General features: G+C 42.9%; 1 protein-coding gene across 1 annotated transcript in view; it reads right to left on the bottom strand.

The window, feature by feature from the left end:
• The window catches only part of sez6l (seizure related 6 homolog (mouse)-like), a gene marked incomplete at both ends in the record, with an annotated part of 41,792 nt that overhangs the window by 10,945 nt on the left and 13,727 nt on the right, over nucleotides 1-17,120 (bottom strand). The window contains 4 exons of the mRNA XM_079235271.1: nucleotides 589-784; nucleotides 1,996-2,135; nucleotides 3,187-3,193; nucleotides 3,414-3,622. Coding sequence (XP_079091397.1) covers nucleotides 589-784; nucleotides 1,996-2,135; nucleotides 3,187-3,193; nucleotides 3,414-3,622 — 552 coding nt within the window. The remainder of the gene's footprint in view (nucleotides 1-588; nucleotides 785-1,995; nucleotides 2,136-3,186; nucleotides 3,194-3,413; nucleotides 3,623-17,120) is intronic.

Genomic DNA, 17,120 nt, shown 5'->3' with positions numbered 1-17,120 from the left:
CATTAATTCAGCTTTAAGGCGTTTAGTAAACGAGCTCTAAGTCGTTGTTTTCGTTTCTCATCTGTTTGAGAAATAAAACTCCCCACGGAGAATTTTAATGGATTTAATTGTAATTAAATAATCGTTATGAGCTGAAATTAATAATATTATACCTGGTTGTGTTTCTGCATGTTTTCATTCCCTGAACGCTACTTTTCCTCTGAAGGTGTTTCTAGAACTCTGATTAATGGAACAGTATGGGCTGACACACACACACACACACACACACACACACACACACACACACACACACACACACATCCTCGGCCTCCTAATTAAATGAGATCCAATTAATCAGATTTCCCATCAGCCACTTCACCCAACAGACTCAATCAGCGCTAAGTGATTCGGTGAGAAGACTTTTGATTGCGCAATTATCACGAACACGAGTACAAACACTCCCTGCAGGGCGCTGACGAGAACACACACTACACTAATGTATGGTGCATTTATATTAAACACACACACATGCATATTCATATTTGCTGTATACATGTACACACACACACACACACACATATACAAACACACTCACACACACACACTCACTCTGGTAGTGCAGCTGGAAGACGCCCATGCCGGCCTCCGGCGCCGAGCGGTAGTACACGGACAGCGTGTTGGTGGGGCTGCGGATCACCTGACCCTCCACCAGCAGCGTGTGATTGGCCAGCACCAGCAGGGCGCCGCGCTCATCGGCGCCGCGGATGGACAGCTGCTCGCCCTCCGACAGGTTCACGCTCTTCACCTGCAGAGGAGTCAGGTGACCTCTCAGAGGAAGAGCTGCTGACCTCACACACCTCCACCTTAACAGTGTAGTCAATACGCCTGAATGGTGCTTTTATTTTGTAGAAGGTCTCTTTAGGAAAAGATGTCATTTAGTTTAGACATTTAGTTTTAAACTATGATATGTTACAAAAAAATAACTATGATATGTTAAAAAAATGTCATACATTTCATGTTCTGGAAATGTATGAAAATGTGCAGACAAAAAAAAAAAATCACATTTCAGAAAATTTGTAATAGAAAATAATGATGTGTTGATGTCATTAATCATCTGGAGAGTTCCATGTTGATATCTACTCGTTAAATATGTCAGCCGGAGGGTCTCATCGAGAATTCAGCTGCAAGTTATTTTCTGTTTTAATCGTCTCGTTAACATTTAGAAACATCAGCATGCAGACAAACAGATCACAGCAATGACACTTTATTCATATTAGACATCTTAAATAGACATTTTTAATCGTATAAAATGTTCTTTTATAACGTGTTGATTTTGATATTTCATACAATGAATGAACTATTGTCTCCTACAGTGAATAATATATACAAATATGTAAAATATAAAACAATTACAATAGATGTTTCAAATAAAAATATATATTTTTAAATGTATTATATATTGTATGTAATTTAAATATATCTTTTTAACATATATATATATATATATATATAAAAATCAATTACATGATTTTTGTACATATTGCTTTACATTTATTATTGTAAAGAGTTTTCGATATTCATCCCTTCTGCAAAACGTTTTATTTTCTCATTATGTTTATTGTTTATTTAGTAGCAGACATACCAGCAGCCGCCACTAGGAGGCAGAGTTCAACCTGAGATCAGACGCACACACACCTGGTGTCCAGCTGTGTGTGTGTGTGTGTGTGTGTGTGTGTACCTGCAGCTCCACCCCGTACCCGGTGTACACCGTCACCGTGTAGGTGCAGTGTGTGTGTGTGTGTGTGTGTGTGTGTGTGTGTGTGTGTGTGTGTGTGTGTGTGTGTGTACCTGCAGCTCCACCCCGTACCCGGTGTACACCGTCACCGTGTAGGTGCAGTGTGTGTGTGTGTGTGTGTGTGTGTGTGTACCTGCAGCTCCACCCCGTACCCGGTGTACACCGTCACCGTGTAGGTGCAGTGTGTGTGTGTGTGTGTGTGTGTGTGTGTGTGTGTGTACCTGCAGCTCCACCCCGTACCCGGTGTACACCGTCACCGTGTAGGTGCAGTGCACCACGGGGCCGTCGGGCAGCGGCGGGTCGTCGGCTGAGTCGATGTATCCTTCGGGGTCGGAGAAGTTCAGCGTGCAGCTCGGCAGCGCTGAGAGACACGAGCTTTGTTTATGAATTATGATTTATTGTTCTTGCTCTCCACCCTGGCTTGTAATCCTTCATGTGAGCTGAACCCCGCTGTGTGTAATTAATGATGTGAATTACAGGATCAAAGCGGCTCCGCAGCAGGAAGCCGGAAGGTAACAATGACTGGAAGTGAATAATCGCTGTCAGGGGCTCATCGCTCATAATCCCATAATTCATAAAACACGTTGACCGGATGCAAGTCGCTCTCATCCGCTCGTAGAAATTAATGAGCTGTGATGAACAAGAAGGCTGTTTGTTCTCCCGCGCTGTAAAGTAACCAATCTTCTGTCTATTTTAACACCAACAATATTATATAGATATAATATAAAACAATATTTTCTTAAACCCAACTGAGTATTTACGATCTTTTCTTAAACCTAGCTAAGTATTTACGTTTTTTTCTTAAACCCAACTAAGTATTTACGATCTTTTCTCAAACCTAGCTAAGTATTTACGATCTTTTCTTAAACCCAACTAAGTATTTACGATCTTTTCTTAAACCCAACTAAGTATTTATGATCTTTTCTCAAACCTAGCTAAGTATTTACGATATTTTCTTAAACCCAACTAAGTATTTACGATCTTTTCTCAAACCTAACTAAGTATTTACGTTCTTTTCTCAAACCTAACTAAGTATTTACGATCTTTTCTCAAACCCAACTAAGTATTTACGATCCTTTCTCAAACCTAACTAAGTATTTACGATCTTTTCCTAAACCTAGCTAAGTATTTACGATCTTTTCTTAAACCTAACTAAGTTTTTACGTTCTTTTCCTAAACCTAACTAAGTATTTACGATCTTTTCTTAAACCCAACTAAGAATTTTCAATCTTTTTTAAACCCAACTAAGCATTTACAATATTTTCTTAAACCTAATAAGCAATTTACGATGTTTTCCTAAATTCATTTTGAAATGACTGTTTTCGTGTAACGAGTGGAAAGTGACTTGAGTCGCTGGATTTTTGTCTCAAAACACATGAGAGATGAGGAATAACTCTCTCATAAGATGAGACAAGCTGCCTGATGATGGTGAGAGAATATGAAATCATGAGATTTATCTGAGAATAAAATAGGATGAATTGTGAGTATGAATATTATCTGTACCTGAGGATGGCGTCTCCGTCTCCGAGTCCGTCTCCGTGTCCATGTCCAGCATCGTGACCCCGGTGGTGACCTCCTCCTCTTCCTCCTCCTCCTCCTCCTGCTCAGGTGTGTGTGTGTGTGTGGGAAGAGGCTCCGCCCTCCTCAGTAATCCCCCGCTTTGATGCTCCAGAGAGCGACCCCCGGGGAGGGAGGCCAGGCTGAGCCCGCGGCCCAGCAGAGGCAGCAGGTTCTGGGGCCGGGCGGAGGGCGCGCCCCCCTTCAGCGCCGCCGGGACCAGAGAGCCGGAGCCCTCCTTCGTCACTGCTGGAGGCCGTGAGGAAGAGGAGGCCGCGGGGACTTCTTTATCTGGGCAGAGTGGGAGAAATCATTTGTCAAGACACAACTTATTTTTCTTTTCTTTTTTTTACTTTTTTACTTTTTTAATGCCCTGGAGCCTCGACTCTGGTGGTTCTGTCACCGTCCTGCTGGAGCCGGGTTATCAGGAGCTGGGTTATCTAGCCGGCACAGCCAGAGCCCAGTGGAGCTCACACACACACACACACACACACACACACACACACACACACACACACACACACACACACACACACACACACACACACTGGTGCATGGAGACACAGGGCAGTTCAGCATGACAGGAGCAAAGAGGAGGAGGGAGCTAAAAAAAAAGAAGAAGAAATGCACAGACAGGCAATCCGCTCTGCCGTGCATGCTAAAATGCCATCTCCAGCAGCTTAGTTCAAAAACAGCACAGAGCAGCATTTACATACAAACAAACACACACACACACACACACACACACACACACACACTGCGGCCACAACATACACTGAACATCTCGTGTCATTTACGCAGCAGAAACACGAGCGCCTGTCATCTCGACCGAGACGGTAAAATATCCTCTCTGCGTTGTCGACAACACCGGAGCTTTTCTTTATTCTTCTTCTGTGTTTTTTTTATCTGCAGACAGAAAATAAAGCCTTTTTTATTATTATGTTTTGCTCCTTTTCTTTTTTCTGCATGCACCTGCACCATCGCTCAACGTGTCAAAACCGCCGCCATCAAGAAACTCATTTCAGCTTTCACAGCTTGCCATTATTTAGGCAGCCACTCAGCAGCAGATGTTGAGACACACACACACACACACACACACACACACACACACACACACACACACACGTATACATCTTTTCAAGACATTGAACAACTTTGCTCAGATTCCAAAACTTGAATGTCCCTGAAGCAGATGGACTTTGCGTTCACTCATTGTATTCAACCTTGACCAATCTTTCAAGTGTTAGCAACTCCTCCGGTTGTATAGAAGTATATGCTTCATGTGTTAAAGCTGCATTATCTCTACTGACCACCAGGGGGCGACTCCTCTGGTTGTATAGAAGTATATGCTTCATGTGTTAAAGCTGCATCCTCTCTCCTGACCACCAAGGGGCGAGTCCTTTGGTTGTATAGAAGTCTATGCTTCATGTGTTAAAGCTGCATCCTCTCTCCTGACCACCAGGGGGCGAGTCCTCTGGTTGTATAGAAGTATATGCTTCATGTGTTAAAGCTGCATCCTCTCTCCTGACCACCAGGGGGCGAGTCCTCTGGTTGTATAGAAGTATATGCTTCATGTGTTAAAGCTGCATCCTCTCTCCTGACCACCAGGGGGCGAGTCCTCTGGTTGTATAGAAGTATATGCTTCATGTGTTAAAGCTGCATCCTCTCTCCAGACCACCAGGGGACGACTCCTCTGGTTGTATAGAAGTCTATGCTTCATGTGTTAAAGCTGCATTCTCTCTCCTTCATTTCAATAAATACAACTTAGTGTTTGAAATCTACAGTTTTTTTGTCCGTTTAAAACAGTGATTATTGAAGGAAAGAAGATGTACATTTATATCTCAACTATAAGGTGATGTAATCCCTTGCTCCATCCTCTTTATTATCTTCAATACATCACTGGTCCTTCAGCCTCATGTACTCACTGTGTGACAAGCCTCCCGTCTTAAAGCTGAGCGCCTCATCAAACTGTCACAACAGAGAACGTCACGGCACATTTACATCAAAATAACCTAAAAAATAAAAAGCCAGCGTCTGTCAGCTCTCATCAGTGAACGTAGACGCAGCACATTCGTCTTGTAAAGCGGTTATGGACAGTAATGGCTTTTAATTATTCATCTGAAGCGGTGATTCCAGACAGGAAGCTAACGGGACCGTATGTGGGCCGCAGGTTTATGAGGCCCTTCAGGAACACCGTTCACGGAACGTTCTGGGGTCGTGTTCCCAAGGGTCCAACAGGAAGTCACTGGTGTGGTTCTGCTCGTTCTGCTCCAACCCGTCACACACACACACACACACACACACACACACACACACACACACACACACACACACACACACACTGGAGACCAATTAAGGGAGAAGGATTGTCAGTTCTAAATGCTTCCTGAAAAAATATTCTGCCAACACGATAAAGATAACAAAACCAGAGATGAGAGCCTCCATGTTTAGTGGGATATTGAAACAACTTTATCTATATAGCGCTACGCTAACACCCGTTAGCTGTGGCTGAACAGGGAGGCAAACACCTGAAGGAGGAGCCAAACACCTGAAGGAGGAGCCAAACACCTGAAGGAGGAGCCAAACACCTGAAGGAGGAGCCAAACACATGAAGGAGGAGCCAAACGGAGGCACAAACCAAAGTGTGTGTTACCCAGTGTGTTACTCAGAATGTGTGTTACTCAGAGTGTGTGTTACTCAGAGTGTGTGTTACTCAGAGTGTGTGTTGCTCAGTGTGTGTGTTTCTCAGTGTGTGTGTTACTAAGAGTGTGTTACTCAGTGTGTGTTACTCAGAGTGTGTGTTAAGAGTGTGTGTTACTCAGTGTGTGTGTTAAGAGTGTGTGTTACTCAGTGTGTGTTACTCAGAGTGTGTTACTAAGAGTGTGTTACTCAGAGTGTGTTACTCAGTGTGTGTGTTACTCAGAGTGTGTTACTCAGTGTGTGTGTTACTCAGTGTGTGTGTAACTCAGAGTGTGTTACTCAGTGTGTGTTACTAAGAGTGTGTTACTAAGAGTGTGTTACTCAGAGTGTGTGCTACTCAGTGTGTGTTACTCAGTGTGTTACTCAGTGTGTGTGTTACTCAGAGTGTGTGTTACTCAGTGTGTGTTACTCAGTGTGTGTGTTACTCAGAGTGTGTTACTCAGTGTGTGTTACTAAGAGTGTGTTACTAAGAGTGTGTTACTCAGAGTGTGTTACTCAGAGTGTGTGCTACTCAGTGTGTGTTACTCAGTGTGTGTTACTCAGTGTGTTACTCAGTGTGTGTGTTACTCAGAGTGTGTGTTACTCAGTGTGTGTTACTCAGTGTGTTACTCAGTGTGTTACTCAGTGTGTTACTCAGTGTGTGTGTTACTCAGAGTGTGTGCTACTCAGTGTGTGTTACTCAGTGTGTGTTACTCAGAGTGTGTGTTACTCAGTGTGTGTTACTCAGAGTGTGTTACTCAGTGTGTGTGTTACTCAGAGTGTGTTACTCAGTGTGTATTACTAAGAGTGTGTTACTCAGAGTGTGTGTTACTCAGTGTGTGTTACTCAGTGTGTGTGTTACTCAGAGTGTGTGTTACTCAGTGTGTGTTACTCAGAGTGTGTTACTAAGAGTGTGTTACTCAGTGTGTGTTACTCAGTGTGTGTTACTCAGTGTGTGTGTTACTCAGAGTGTGTTTCTCAGAGTGTGTGTTACTCAGAGTGTGTGTTACTCAGAGTGTGTTACTCAGAGTGTGTTACTCAGAGTGTGTGTTACTCAGAGTGTGTGTTACTCAGAGTGTGTTACTCAGAATGTGTTACTCAGAGTGTGTTACTCAGAGTGTGTTACTCAGAATGTGTTAAGATCATTATGATCATTATAGAGAGAGATCAGGACACAATCAAGCTTTGTGGCAGCAGATTCCTCTTCTGTGTACTTTGAGGTATAAAATCCTTTAATCCTTTGGACTTCATTTAAAGTGTTATGTTTGGTTGTTACAGATCTTTATTCCACTCAAAGAAACCTGAGCAGCTGATCCCAGAGACCAGCGGCTTCAACCGGAGTGAGGAAATAATGTGTGAAATTAGCCAGCGCTTGTTTTCCAAACCAACTGAGAGACGTTCACTGCGGCGGTGACGCAACACAAGCAGAGTAACGAGCAGTGAAGTGCTGCAGGATAACGGCTCTGAAAGGTCATGTGACACGACTGGGACGAGCGAAGAGGCAGCGAGCATCAAACCCGTTAAACATAATAAGAGGGAATGACAAAGGTCTTAAGTACTGACGGAAACACAAACCTGCTGTCTGCAGAGATAACTCACAACACCACCAGGACCCGGGGAGAGAGGACCGGCTCCGCTGTGAGATCAATCACAGGCTGCTTCTCATTACTACAAAGGTCTTTCTTTATTCTGCAGGATTCCTCCTGAAAGGCAGTACTGGTGAGAAAACACACAATCAATGTGGTGTCTTGTTTTTCATTTATTCATGTGAAGTGTTCTCGGCTTCGGCTTCTACAACAAATCTGCTTTAAAAAACACAGAATCCAAAAGGGAGGAATCCTGGTCCTGATCCTCTATAGACCTCAGTGTAGTTCCGGTCCTCTATAGACCTCAGTGTAGTCCTGGTCCTCTAGAGACCTCAGTGTAGTCCTGGTCCTCTATAGACCTCAGTCTAGTCCTGGTCCTCTAGAGACCTCAGTCTAGTCCTGGTCCTCTAGAGACCTCAGTGTAGTCCTGGTCCTCTAGAGACCTCAGTCTAGTCCTGGTCCTCTATAGACCTCAGTCTAGTCCTGGTCCTCTATAGACCTCAGTCTAGTCCTGGTCCTCTATAGACCTCAGTGAAGTCCTGGTCCTCTATAGACCTCAGTCTAGTCCTGGTCCTCCATAGACCTCATGTAGTCCTGGTCCTCTATAGACCTCAGTGTAGTCCTGGTCCTCTATAGACCTCAGTGTAGTCCTGGTCCTCTATAGACCACCAGACCACAAGAGAGAAGATGGTCTGGTTCTATAGAGTATTTTTAAAGATCCTCATCAGAGCCACCAGGTCGGATTCTGGTGAAACCAGACGAAAGGCAACAAAACCACGACACGGTGGTCTTCTGCTTGTTGGACCCAACACATGGAGACTGGCTGCTGTTGGTTTGGCTGTTTGTTCTTGGGGTCCAGACCTGAAAGGTCGCGTCCCCTGATCGCACACCTTCCTGTTGGGAGAAGCCTTGATGTTTCAAAGGGAGATGGAATAAGTTGTACGGCGACTCCCCGCGGTGTGGTGATATCCGGGTGACCTCCCGATCACAAAGGAGGGATTAAAGGGACCGCCGGCTGGTTTTGTAGAACACTGGAGGCTTTTACTGTAGCTCACCATAATCAGGAGGATTTCAGGAGACCAGTAAAGAGTTCCATTGGTTCTGATCTGAGGTGAGAAGGTTGTTAATGGAACCGAGAGCACCGAGGAGGGCGAACCTCTCCTTGATCTCTTTTTACTGCATTACCTCCTTCTGAGGTTCATCCTGAAGAATGTGCTGAAGCATCGACCTCCAGTTACACACACAACATTTTGTATTGTGTAATATGTATTATACATCATATTACTAGTATTATACATTATGCTGGACCAAAGAGGGAAGTGCACTTAACGCTAACGTTAACAGCGTTGCCCAGCTGGTTTTATCAAATGAGATGGTTTCCTTCTCAAAAATAAGTCTCTGATGGCTGAGAGGATGTGGACTGTCTGGTCTGCATAAAGCTCCGCTCTGGTGGGTCGGATCAAACTAGCGGGACTGAAACCCAGGAGGCCGCTGTGTGTCAGCTGTGAAAAGTTAAAAACCTTCAAACTTGTTACGTAACGTTACGCAAGAAAGTTAGTTAAGAGCAGTTGTTATTTATGTTTTCCAGTTACACTGGGTTGCAACAATTTGTTGTTTCACGCTACATTGTTATGCTATGTTGTTATGCTATGTTGTTATGCTATGTTGTTATGCTACGTTGTCATGCTACGTTGTTATGCTACGTTGTTATGCTGCATTGTTATGCTACATTGTTATACTATTTTGTTATGCTACGTTGTTGTGCTACGTTGTTAAGCTACATTGTTAAGCTGCGTGGTCGCATTCTGTTGTTACAGTTTGCTAAGTTGTTGCGTTACTTTGTTGCGTTACTTTGTTGCGTTACTTTGTTGCGTTACTTTGTTGCGTTACGTTGTTGCGTTACTTTGTTGCGTTACTTTGTTGCATTACGTTGTTGCGTTACTTTGTTGCGTTACTTTGTTGCGTTACGTTGTTGCGTTACTTTGTTGCGTTACTTTGTTGCGTTACTTTGTTGCGTTACTTTGTTGCGTTACGTTGTTGCGTTACGTTGTTGCGTTACTTTGTTGCGTTACGTTGTTGCGTTACTTTGTTGCATTACGTTGTTGCATTACGTTGTTGCATTACGTTGTTGCGCTACTTTGTTGCATTACATTGTTGCATTACTTTGTTGCGTTACGTTGTTGCTTATTAAGTTGTTCCATTGCATTGTTTCCATTGTTCTGCTACGTTGTTGTGTTTCTCATTAACACAAACTCAACCCTTCCACTTGGCATGAAGTGACATTCTGGGACTGGCACAATCCCGCTGCTGGTTTGATTCCCTGACAATGCAGGAAATGATCTGATGCAGAAATGTGCATCAGATCATTCTGAGTGCATTCTGTTTCATCACCGGTGATGGAGGTTTGTTATCAGACGGCTGATTGAAGCCGTGAATATTAGATGCCAGGAATTTCATTAAACTCTCTCGTTGCGTTCCTCCTCCGTCTGCTGCTCGTCCTCCGCTTATGTACGAAGACACGAACGCGTCTCGCCCAGGAGTCCAGAAACCTTGAACACACGCTCACCACGCAGCCTATTAGCGCCGCGAGAGAGAGAGAGTGTGTGTGTGTGTGTGTGTGTGTGTGTCGTACGTTAACTGCAGGAGGAAGAACAACACGTCTGTTTATCTGCTGGCTCTCAAGTGAGATGGAGGCAGAATTCAAGCGTCCTCAGTGACTGCAGACTCAAACAGAATCACGTCTGAGGTTGTAAAGCAATGTCACACAAAAAAGGGTTCAACGGCGCTGAAAGGAGGAACCTGACAACAATGACGATTGGCTCCTTGGCATAATTGTGTGTTTTTCTGAGCGCCAGCAGAGAGAGAGAGAGAGAGAGAGAGAGAGAGAGAGAGCGCCGCCTCCTTTGTCACTATTTCATTTGTATTCCACCAGTTGGCTCTGAGGAGCTTCATCAGACTGACTGACTGGCAGCAACTGTATCTGGAATACATTCCCAGTCTGCCATGTCCGTTCCCCTTGGAGACTCACTGTGGTAACACACACACACACACACACACACACACACACACACACACACACTTGCGCAGATCGATGTTATCAAAGAATTAACGGTTGATCTGAGCTTGGGGTCAGCGAGCTGAAACTGAAAGCAGAGCAGATATTGATCCGACCAATCGCGTACGACCTCTGAGCAGATGTAGACAGGCAATCTCCTCCCTGCTCTCTCTCTCGCTCTCTCACACACACACACACATACACACACACACACACACACACACACACACACACACACACATACACACACACACACACACACACACACACACACACACACTGACACATATTATGTAAACAAGCCTGTTAGCATCCATATCATTTGCACTTTAAACGTAGCCTCTCGTTAGCACGCGGCCTCATTAAAGCTGATCCTCGTCTCGTTTATCAAATGAATGTTCATTTAATAAACTCAGGGCGACGTATATATTCATATTTTTAAGGATTAAACAACAACATTGTTCAGCTAATGATGCAAAAGAGTGGAGGCAGAGTTAATTAACGTTAGCTCATTTATTATTTAAAAATAACAACACTAAAAGTAGAACAGGTTAAAGGAGAGTGAGGTTTCCTTAAATGTGTCTTTAATCTTTAACAGCGTTATTAAATACCTGCTGTCAGGACATGCAGCAGTAACTCTGAAGGGTCGCGACTCGTGGAAAGATGAACAGATCCGTGTCGCAAAGACGGAGATGTGACCCACACTCTGCATGAAATCAGATGGGAAAAAATTAAAAATCAATACGCAATCGCACATAAACGTTCCGCAGCTTTCCCACACGGCGCCAACTGAACCAGCTCCTCAAAGCAAGGACGATTATTTATTATATTTACTTACAATAAGTGCATTTGTTCAAGCAGGAACGTCGTCTTCATCCACAGTGCGTGCTGCATTGAGGGACAATGGGACGTAGTGACGTTTTGAAGCCTAAACCTCGGCGGATTGGCCGTCGTCATTTTGTTTTTGTGCAACCAGTGAACAGGAAGTGACCATATATGGACTGAGGAGGCGTGTCCATGTCACTGTATGATGTAAGAACATTACAACCTCTTCACCTCCAGACGTGAATATCAAATATATTCAATGGTCTGAGCCGAACGAGTGTTCATGAACTACGACACTTAAAAATAAATATTTTTTAAACGGGAAATACTGCCTGCATGCCTGAGGATCTAAAGGACTTCCAGATGCATCGCTGCCCACGTTTCTGTTTCAGCATTTGCAAATAAGCTCCCGTCAACACCAACGGATCATTGACGAATGTATATATATATATATATATATATATATATATATATATATATATATATATATATATATATATATATATATATATATATATACATATATATATGATCTGTTTTAATTAATTGAACCTCGTGGATCAGAACAGTTTAATCTCGTTTTTTGTAAATATCATAAATGTTTAATAGAGACATCTGCACTGCTTTTGGTTCAAGACTCAAAACGTGAAGGTGTGTGTGTGTGTGTGTGTGTGTGTGTCTGTGTGTGTGTGTGTGTGTGTGTGTGTGTGTGTGTGTGCATACAGGTGCTGCTGCAGACAGCCGTGACCAGTCCAGCGGAGCAGATGGCATCATCCTTCCTCCACACTGTCCTCTTCCTCCTCCTCCTCCTCTTCCTCCCCACCGTGAGCAGCAGCTTCCGTCTCGTCCTCCCGATCGATCGCACGTCAACTTTACTTTCATTCCGCCTCTACATTTGTTCATCATTCCTTTCTCATAATGTTGTGTGCATTCTTCTAGTTGTCTGTGTTTTCTCCCTCCGGCGACACGTTTGAATAATGAGCGATAAATCCTGTTGCTCATCCGTATAAACGGCTTCCCCGTTGGATTGGGGAAGAAAAAAAGTAATAAAAAATGTGTGAATTTGGGAAAGTAGAAATACTCTGTTACTAGTAAAATCATGCTTTCAAAATCTCATTAAGTAAAAGACAAACGCATCTTTGTCTCCTCTCTGCCATGATGTGAGTCTCAAGCTGTGCTGAGTGACAAAGAGACAGAGAGACAAAGAAACAAAGAGACAAAGAGACAAAGAAACAAAGAGACAGAGAGACAAAGAAACAAAGAGACAGAGAGACAAAGAGACAAAGAGACAAAGATACAGAGAGACAAAGAGACAAAGAGACAGAGAGACAGAGAGACAAAGAGACAAAGAGACAGAGAGACAAAGAGACAAAGAAACAAAGAGACAGAGAGACAGAGAGACAAAGAGACAAAGATACAGAGAGACAGAGAGACAAAGAAACAAAGAGACAAAGAGACAGAGAGACAAAGAGACAAAGAGACAAAGAAACAAAGAGACAAAGAAACAAAGAGACAGAGAGACAGAGAAACAAAGAGACAGAGAGACAAAGAAACAAAGAGACAAAGAGACAGAGAGACAAAGAAACAAAGAGACAAAGAGACAGAGAGACAAAGAGACAGAGAGACAAAGAAACAAAGAGACAGAGAGACAAAGAAACAAAGAGACAAAGAGACAGAGAGACAAAGAAACAAAGAGACAGAGAGACAGAGAAACAAAGAGACAGAGAGACAAAGAAACAAAGAGACAAAGAGACAGAGAGACAAAGAGACAGAGAGACAAAGAAACAAAGAGACAGAGAGACAAAGAAACAAAGAGACAAAGAAACAAAGAGACAAAGAAACAAAGAGACAGAGAGACAGAGAAACAAAGAGACAAAGAGACAGAGAGACAAAGAAACAAAGAGACAGAGAGACAGAGAGACAAAGATACAGAGAGACAAAAAGACAAAGAGACAAAGAGACAAAGATACAGAGAGACAAAAAGACAAAGATACAGAGAGACAAAAAGACAAAGAGACAAAGAGACAAAGATACAGAGAGACAAAAAGACAAAGAGACAAAGAGACAAAGATACAGAGAGACAAAAAGACAAAGATACAGAGAGACAAAAAGACAAAGATACAGAGAGACAAAAAGACAGAGAGACAAAGAGACAAAGAGACAGAGAGACAAAAAGACAGAGAGACAAAGAGACAAAGAGACGTCTGTGTTCAAGTGTGAAGGCGTGGAAGAAGAAGAAGAAGAAGAAGAAGAAGAAGAAGAAGAAGAAGAAGAAGAAGAAGAAGAAGAAGAAGAAGAAGAAGAAGAAGAAGAAGAAGAAGGAGAAGAAGAAGAAGAAGAAGAAGAAGAAGAAGACACAAGAGGAGCAGAGAGGATTTGAAGAGCTGCGTCTCTTTGCCGGCTTTGGGCCTCGTCACGTCTTCTTGTGTGGAAACATTTAATCCTCACGAGGATTAAATGTCCTCAAAAAGAAGGAAGGAAGGAAAATATTCCCGAGCCAGAATGATTTTTAAATTTCTTTCAGTAAGATGATGGTTTCTGGGGCCGAGATTAGAACGGGATTAAGAGGAAATGTCAGAGTGAGCGGCGGGAAAGGTTAGGATTAGAGTGAATACACTTCCTGACAAGTCTGCAGCAGCGATGCACACCAGAGTGTGTGTGTGTGTGTGTGTGTGTGTGCCGACGTGCACGTGTCTGTAGGAGCGTGAACGTGTCTATAGGAGCGTGCACGTGTCTGTATGAGCGTGCACGTGTCTGTAGGAGCGTGCACGTGGCAGCGTGAGCGCAAGTCATTGAAACTCTCCTCACACTCCTGCCTGCCTCCAGTTAGCAGAGGGAAGGGCTGACGGGAGGGAGGAAGACGAGGAGGAGGAAGAGTGATGGAAGAAAGTGACGCCAGAGGAAACAGACATCTCCGTCTCTCCACGGACTCGGTCCTCACACGACTATCATCCCTTCACATGTTGGGTTTTATCAAACAAAAGACAACGTTAAAGCGTTGACTTTATTTCCACGTTTTAACTCCAAACTGTTTTTTACATCGTCACTGATTATTTCACTTTCTGTTCTTTTCATCATTGAGAATCAAAACATCTGCTTGTGATCAATAATCCATGCAGTAAACACACGGCGTGTTGACATCTTCCGCCGGCAGCACAGCCGGACTCTTACGCAAGAGACTCCAGAGGTTTGTGTGGTGATTGCTGAGAGGATCATTCCAGCTTCTTTACCTAGTTTTGACCCTCATTTCTCTCCGTTATAATAACTTCATACGCTCTGAAGTAACGGCTGAGATTAGAAACACAGAGACATCGTGAGGTCGTCAAAAAGATAAAGTTCAGCGCAGGAAATGCTGCAGAAATAGAAGGTTTTAGACCCAGTCGCCTGTTTTTAATGTTTAAATAAGTCATTTTGAATCTTCTTTTCTTGTGCATTATGTTGTGATGTTTTTAATGGTTTCATGTGAAGCACTTTGAATCACCTTGTGGTTGTGATACAAATAAACTTTCCCTGCCTCTTACTTCTTATCATCTATACGTCTTCACCAAAACACCAAACTATTGAAGTGTTGTGTTTGCATCCCCTGATGCCTCGTCTTCCTCTGAGAGATCCATTAAAAACACACCTATGAGCATCCGCCTCTTTAAATAGTCCCCAACAAACTCTTTGCTTGATTCAAAACTAGCAGCTGCTTTGTTAAAATTATATAACGGATGAAACTACACATTTGTGTTTTAACAATTTACGTCTCCAATAGGAACCAATGGGCTTGAAGCTGAGAGCAGCAGACAGGACGTCAACCTGTAGTGAAAAACGGACTGGCAGAAGGAAAGAGAATATTCCTGTGTTTCTTACATTTTAAATGTACCTTGAAGTGTTGTCATAAACAAGAGTAAAATACATTACAATAAAGTAAACGTAGGGAAATGTTAACTGTGATATATCTATGAAGCAATATCTACATATGAATCCACATGTCTCAATCAACTGTGCTGGTCGTCTAAAAGCGTCTAAAAGTGGTCGTATCAAGTAAAGAAAAGAGTCTGAAATGATCTAATATATGTGAGATTTCCATCTTTAAAAAAAATGTAATTTCATTATCACTGTGTTTGAAAAATGAGAATATCTGCAGAAAAGCTATTAATCTCACGACTATCAAACGTCCATAAAGCCAATAATTAACTTCCACAAGGTCGATGAGATCAAAGTTAAATCACAGACACTGTGTGTGTGTGTGTGTGTGTGTGTGTGTGTGTGTGTGTGTGTGTGTGTGTGTGTGTGTGTGTGTGTCACAGGTATGTGGAGCGCCGTGCTCTTATCCCATGAATAAAAGAGAAGGTGTCTGTATCTCCTCGGCAGAGCGCGGGGCGGCGGGGAGGAAGAAAAACAACAAGAAGAAGAAGAGGAAGAAGAGAAAGAACAACAACAACAACAAGATGAAGAAGAAGGAGAAGGTAGAAGAGTAGAAGAGAACGAAGAACAACAACAACAAGAGAGGAAGAAGAGGAAGAAGAAGAGAGGAAGAAGAGGAAGAAGAAGAGGAAGAAGAAGAGAGGAAGAAGAGGAAGAAGAAGAGAGGAATGCTTTTAGCGTGAACCTCCAGGCGGCGGTGACCCAAATGTCATCATGGAGAACGTTCAGTAATAAATTATGATGCAGAAGAGAAAATAAAAGTCATAAAGAAACAACCGACCGTGAAGTTTGAACTCAGATATGTAGCAGCTTCGATGACATCATTCAATATTTAACAATAACACATCTTGTTCTTTTATATTGATCTTGTGAATGAAAGATGTATTTCTGCTGTCGTGATTCAGATATAAAAACGTGAGTGTGCCGCTGAAGCCTTTGCAGTAGAGAATAGTTTATGGCTCTGAGAGCAGAGAGGGTCCCAGATGTCCATTACGGTCTTTATATAGGATGTGAGAGCGAAGGCCGCTACAAATATATATGAACATATATCTGACTTTAAGGCTCCGACCTCCACGTCGATCAATGAGCTGATCCATCTGAGGAGATGCCTTCCACCCCTTCATGAGGCTGGAAGGCAGAGAGAGGAATGATTACGACTGTTAGGAGATCCACACGGTGTCAACATCTAACATGCATTTATATTAGTACTTTTTATACTTCACTATGTTCAATGTCATGATCCATAACTGCTGAGTCTCAAACCATAGAATGTTCTACCAAGTTTAAAGAATATATATCATTACTAGCCATGTGTGCATCTGATGGTGACACAATGACGAGATGAAGGCAGGAGGAAAGTACCCCGCTGTTTATGATGGGATGCATTTGATGAAGACGGGACGTATAGGTGATGAAGGTGGGACATATAGGTGATGAAGATGGTAACTATAGGTGATGAAGATGAGATGTATAGGTGATGAAGATGGGATGTATAGGTGATGAAGATGGGACATATAGGTGATGAAAATGGGATGTATAGGTGATGAAGATGGGATGTATAGGTGATGAAGATGGTAACTATAGGTGATGAAGACAGGACGTATAGGTGATGAAGATGGTAACTATAGGTGATGAAGATGGTAACTATAGGTGATGAAGACAGGACGTATAGGTGATGAAGATGGTAACTATAGGTGATGAAGACAGGACGTATAGGTGATGAAGATGGTAA

Source organism: Taurulus bubalis (genome assembly GCF_910589615.1).
Source record: "Taurulus bubalis genome assembly, chromosome: 19".
NCBI lineage: Eukaryota > Metazoa > Chordata > Actinopteri > Perciformes > Cottidae > Taurulus > Taurulus bubalis.
Note: the sequence above shows the minus strand (reverse complement) of the source record. Positions and strands in the feature narration are given on the sequence as shown.